Below are 5,126 nucleotides of genomic sequence, written 5' to 3'. Positions count from 1 at the left end.
ATGTTGGGGATGAGGCGTCTCGTTCACCAATTGTTTTCAAGGCCAAGTTAGTAGAGCCAGGTAACCTTTCACGTGGCTGAGGGCCAGGTGGTGGGAATGTACCAGGCGAATTTTGCGTTTGGTCTTTGGCTGTCTGGCAAAAAATGTGTGGAATGTTCATGCGATCGGCATGGAAGGTTACTTCTTCGACAAACTCAGCAAAGGTCGGGAATGCGTCGCAACCTTTCTTTTGTTGTAGGGTTTGCGCTGCCGCAAATTACTGGGAGCTTTTCCACCAGGCGTCATTATTGCCGATTTTAGGCCAGTTAGCCAGTTTGTTTTCAAAGTCGGTAGCTATAATCGCAGGGCGACCGAAGCGCGACTTCAGTTTCTCTCTTACTTCATTGTACGCTATTTCCGGGCTAGCGCTGACCATGTACTACAGTTGCTCAATGACTTTCTTCGCGTTTCCGTCCAAGTGCTGATACAGAAGACACATTTTCTGTTGAGCGCTGATCGGTGCGAATTCGATCAGAGCGTCGAAAGCTATTTCCCAGATAAAGAATTTAGTGTCCGACTCTTTACCAGTGAAAACGTCTGGCTTGGCTTGCGGGAGTCTTTGCAGCTGAGTTACCTTAGCCAAAGCCTCGGCAATCTGGAAGACACTGCCTGAATTTGGAGGAGCGTGATTGTGAACTTGAACGTACGGACTTGGTTTTATCTCATGGTACGAAGTAGCAGGAGAACTCTCAGGGGTGAAGGGATCGGGGTATGGACGTAGGTTATAGGCAGACGGATGTATCGGTTTCGGGCTGGTAGTGACAGCCGGAGCATGGCAAGGAATAGGAGTCAAGAGAAATTGATATAAAGCCGACGTGACTGGGGTACTGGCGCCAGCGGCGGTCTTAGGGGCTGTCAGGCTGTTTGTATTACTTAACACAAAGGGGTACGAGGTAGTTAGGTTGCCTGTGTTTGCAGAGGGGGCCGGAAGCTGAGGCGGTATTTGATAGTCTGTGTCAAGATGGATCGGAGCTAAGAGTCCTGTGTTAGGAAAGGAAGTGGCCGGCTGTCCTGTGTAATCGTAAGATTTGGCAGGGTACTTCATCAATTCAGGAAAGGATTTTACTTGATCTGGTGTGTCTGCATGGAAGTGAGCCTCGTGTCCCGTGTCGGTTGTAGGATGGGAGGTTACTTGATGTCCTTTGTCTAGGAAGGAGTCCGTTGGGAGTCCTGTGTCAGTGAGGGTCATGTAGGCTGAGTGTCCCATGGGAGGTGGGTGTCCTTTGTCAGTAAAGGGCGTGACTGGTAACCCTTTGTTTTCATTTAGAGGCGACAACAAACTTGCGGTCGACGTCGGAAGAGTGGGAGGAAATTCTGAGCGGTTTACAAACCGATCAATCGTCTTTTCCGTTTCCTTGGGAAATTGATCAGTTTCATCACAATCGAACGAATTTTGCTCTTTTTAAGGCCTCTTCATATACGGCTTCCTGTGCTAAAGTTTCGCGTAGCTGTTGTTGCAGTCTCAGCTTATTTGGAATTTTTTGTTGGTCTTCGATCTTGTCACTAAATTTTTATTTCTGTTCTAGCGCTGCACGTTTTGCTTTCACATTTATCAAAGTTTCTTTTAAAGATCGCGATGAACCGGATGTAGATGACCTTATCGAATGTCTTGACTTGCGTGACGACTTTGATCCCACGGATAAGGTTTCTTCTTTTTCCAGTTCCGTCTTCGTTTGCCGAGCACGTGCTCTTCTGTCCTTCTCCCTCGCTTCCCTTTTTTTTTTTGTTTCGGCTACGATAACAAAGGAACGGACTTACTTGATGTCTTCGGTTGGCTGCTCAGCTGCTTCCAGGGGTGGACATATCCTCTGGCTCGGATGAGCTCGCTTGGCTTGTAGACTTGAACTGTACAGAAATTCGACTGTAGCGGCGTTAGCTCCGATGGCGGAGAGATCCGCAAACTTAAAGAAGTAAAAGACTCACAGATTCCACAAGGCTAGTTTATTGTGTCGACTGTTACAACGATCCTGTTTGGTAGGACGTGTTGGGCGAGCGCTCTAGGGTTCGGAGGTTCTCTGGTTGGACCCAATGTTACCCGTCGAATTTCTGTGAGCCTTATGGACAATTACACAAATTTTTGCAGTATTCAAGCTAAGGTCACGCAAAAATTAGCGGAATGTCATTGTAACGTAAAATGCGGTAAAAGCTGGAAAACATCTAAAATACCGCGGAAATTAAGACACTCGGGTGTCGTTAGAAAACTCAAGTGGATGTTCGTCAATTCATAGGCAAGCTGTGTCTTGTCAGATCCTATTACAGCATTGCTGGCAGGTGCAAGTCTCAACTCGAAAAGAAGCTCATCAGAAAGAGCTCTTGGGAAGACTCCATGATCCTTCAAAATCTCATGATGGAATCCTATATTTGTTCTGATAAACGATTGAGCTTATTCTCATTGTGAACTCCTGATTTCTTCTTATCTTCAGCATTGCATCTGATCTTTCAAAGATCAAAAGACTGAATAACTTCTCTAAACATGCTCGCCCTCTCATTCTCAGTCAAGGAGAGGTCCTCATAGAACTTGTTTAGATCATAAACATCATTGTCCTGTGCGATTATTTCGGCGAATTTCACAGTCAATTTGTCAACAAGAGCTCTTGAAACATTGTTCACGATATAACTGTTTGCGTGACCACTAACTGCCGAGTCAAAGATAAGTGAAAAAGATCCTGGCACAAGGACATCTCTGTTATTAGGCTTTGTAACTGGGACTCTAAGGACTTCAGCTGAAGATGCCCTATTAGGGTTAAATGCTACTCTGTGAATTGCGCGGTCAGCCTTTAGGGTGTTTGACGTCATTTTTTTCAAAATCTGGGTTGGTTTTTTCCCTGACTTTGGTTTTAAAATAATAGATATTTTACTTTGAAATGGATGAGTTTGGAGATGCTGGCCCTCTTTTAGAGCACAGTGACGGTGATAATGATGATGATGAGGTCCGACCCAAGTTGTTCCCCCGGCGGTCTGCAGTCGTACCGGTCTCCCGTTGAGTTTCTTGATCATTGGTATCCACACTTCACAAATTTCGATTTCGTTATCCCTGTTGATGTTATCAGGGAGAAGTCTTATGTCAATTGCCTACTTGACTCTTCTGGTGTACCAGTGTGATTCTCGATCAATAAACTTTACTTCGTTCCAAGTTGTTGGCGCGCGCAGAAACGGCGGAGGTCTGGGATGGATTTTGAAAACGGAACAACATTCGTTTTATTTAAATATAAATGCGAATGTGGTCAGTTTCAGAGCATTTCTGTCAGCCACATTTATCTAAATTTAAATACGTGTTTCCTCTTTAACTATTCGTTGGAGATTTGATTTCTCAAGGAAATAACATTATCTACTCATTTAAAAAAAATTCAAATTACCCCTTGAATTTAATAATTTCAAGAAATTTGTTTTACATTTGTTTTTTCTGCTATCGGTAAGGATGATTAATTTGGTAACACATTAGTCGGCGAATTACTTAATTTATTCCTTAACTAAAAAAAAGAACGCCTTGACGCACTACAATCTTTTCTGTTTTAATTGCTTTAATTCCTTTTTTTTTACTTTTTGTTTCCATGAAGATTGTCATGAATCCTCAGGCTGTTCTATTGCTCACACTGGTAGCCGTTCCATGCACGTCTGCGAGTATGTTTACTTGTTATTTTGTATGATAAATTACTACTGGAACCGTTCGCAAGGAAACAAGTTTTTCAAGAAAACAGTCTAACGGTGATATTTTGCTTGGCTAATGCATCAAATAAACATAAAAGCTAAGTTTCACGCGCGTTATTGGCAAATGGACAGAACACAAACATAACAGCTTACCACGGGAGATAGCTTTATAAAAGAATGTCATAAAAAATACATGTAGGTCTGTACATAAAAGTAAAAACCTTTTGTAATAAAGCAAACTCAGAGTATGATGTATGAAGTAAATGTATCCAACAAAGCCCACTCCAAGTCTTCGTAGGTGCCTTCGAGAGTAAAGAAAGAAAACCATTGAAAACTATCTCTCAATGAGTAGTGTATTTGATGTGAATGTAATAAAAAGTTATCAAACGCGATCTCTGATGAAATGTTACAACGCAATGTTAATTTAAAAACATGTGTATATATATATGTACATATATATATATATATATATATATCTGTGTATATATATATATATATGTATATATATATGTATGTGTATAAACAAAAAAAACTCTAAATGTAAGCTGCGAACTGCCCTTTCTTATCATCACAAGGTTCGCAATACTTACAGCGCGAGCGCGAGATATAACGCAACCTCGACAGTCAAGGTGATAGTGTAAAAAACATCTAGTTAGCGTCAACGATTGGTCACGATTCGTGTGATTCTTTTGATCATCTAGTAACTTGTAGAGCCCATCAGTTTGCTTGTGCGAATCAAGAAAAGTGTATCCATGCGTCTCAACGCTGCAACAAATACAAGAACTGTAAAGATAGATCAGACGAAAAATGCAGTGAGTATCGTAATTTTTTAAATACATTTGTTGTGGGCTGAGCCTATCCCACTCCGAATGAAATGTCAAAGTAAGTTATACTTCCAAACAATTTTTTTTTTCAAAAAAAAAAAAAAGAAAAAGAAAAATTATTTACTGAGAACCCCACATTTGCAATAATATCTCCAGAATAGGGAAATATAAATATAAACTTTGACGCACATTACATGCAATGAATTTCACATCCGTCCATCTTTGGATACAGAGCTTCGATGATATGGAAACGATTGTTGTGATGACCACAATCACTTTAACAACGAATGAACTGAGCTGAAATTTGTTAAATGAGCTAGCATTAATTTACGTGATGTATTGAGCTAGCTAATCGTTGATATATTACGTTGAAAATGATAATTTTAGAAATAGAGTCATCCCTTGACATCGCCTTAATCGACTATCTAAATTGACCACAAAAAAGTTAACATACAAGCGGTATCAACGCAGATAATACTAAATTGCCGTCACGAATACATTCTTCTTTGACAGATGAATTGTCGTCGCCCATGGTAAACGACATTTACATTTTTCCTGAAGAAAAAATTACAGAGCTTAGTGGTATTGTCATAATACTAATAGACCATTTCAATA

At 40.8% G+C, this 5,126-nt stretch overlaps 2 protein-coding genes across 2 annotated transcripts; both read right to left on the bottom strand.

Moving 5' to 3' along the window:
- Positions 1 to 418: 418 nt before the first annotated feature.
- LOC149045349 (uncharacterized) lies at positions 419 to 1,246 on the bottom strand. The gene has a single exon (XM_089208116.1). The coding sequence runs from the start codon at positions 1,244 to 1,246 to the stop codon at positions 419 to 421; it is 828 nt and encodes a 275-aa protein (XP_089064242.1).
- Positions 1,247 to 2,151: 905 nt separating this feature from the next.
- Positions 2,152 to 3,544, bottom strand: LOC149045348 (uncharacterized). The gene is made up of 2 exons (XM_089207721.1): positions 2,517 to 3,544; positions 2,152 to 2,421 (listed from the first exon to the last, which is right to left on the bottom strand). Exons 1-2 carry the CDS (start codon positions 3,034 to 3,036, stop codon positions 2,159 to 2,161), a joined length of 783 nt encoding a protein of 260 aa, XP_089063847.1. The 5' UTR covers positions 3,037 to 3,544; the 3' UTR covers positions 2,152 to 2,158.
- Positions 3,545 to 5,126: the final 1,582 nt, after the last annotated feature.

This window comes from Pocillopora damicornis, chromosome 5 (assembly GCF_964200805.1).
Source record: "Pocillopora damicornis chromosome 5, jaPocDami1.2, whole genome shotgun sequence".
NCBI classification, from domain to species: Eukaryota; Metazoa; Cnidaria; class Anthozoa; order Scleractinia; family Pocilloporidae; genus Pocillopora; species Pocillopora damicornis.
Note: the sequence above shows the minus strand (reverse complement) of the source record. Positions and strands in the feature narration are given on the sequence as shown.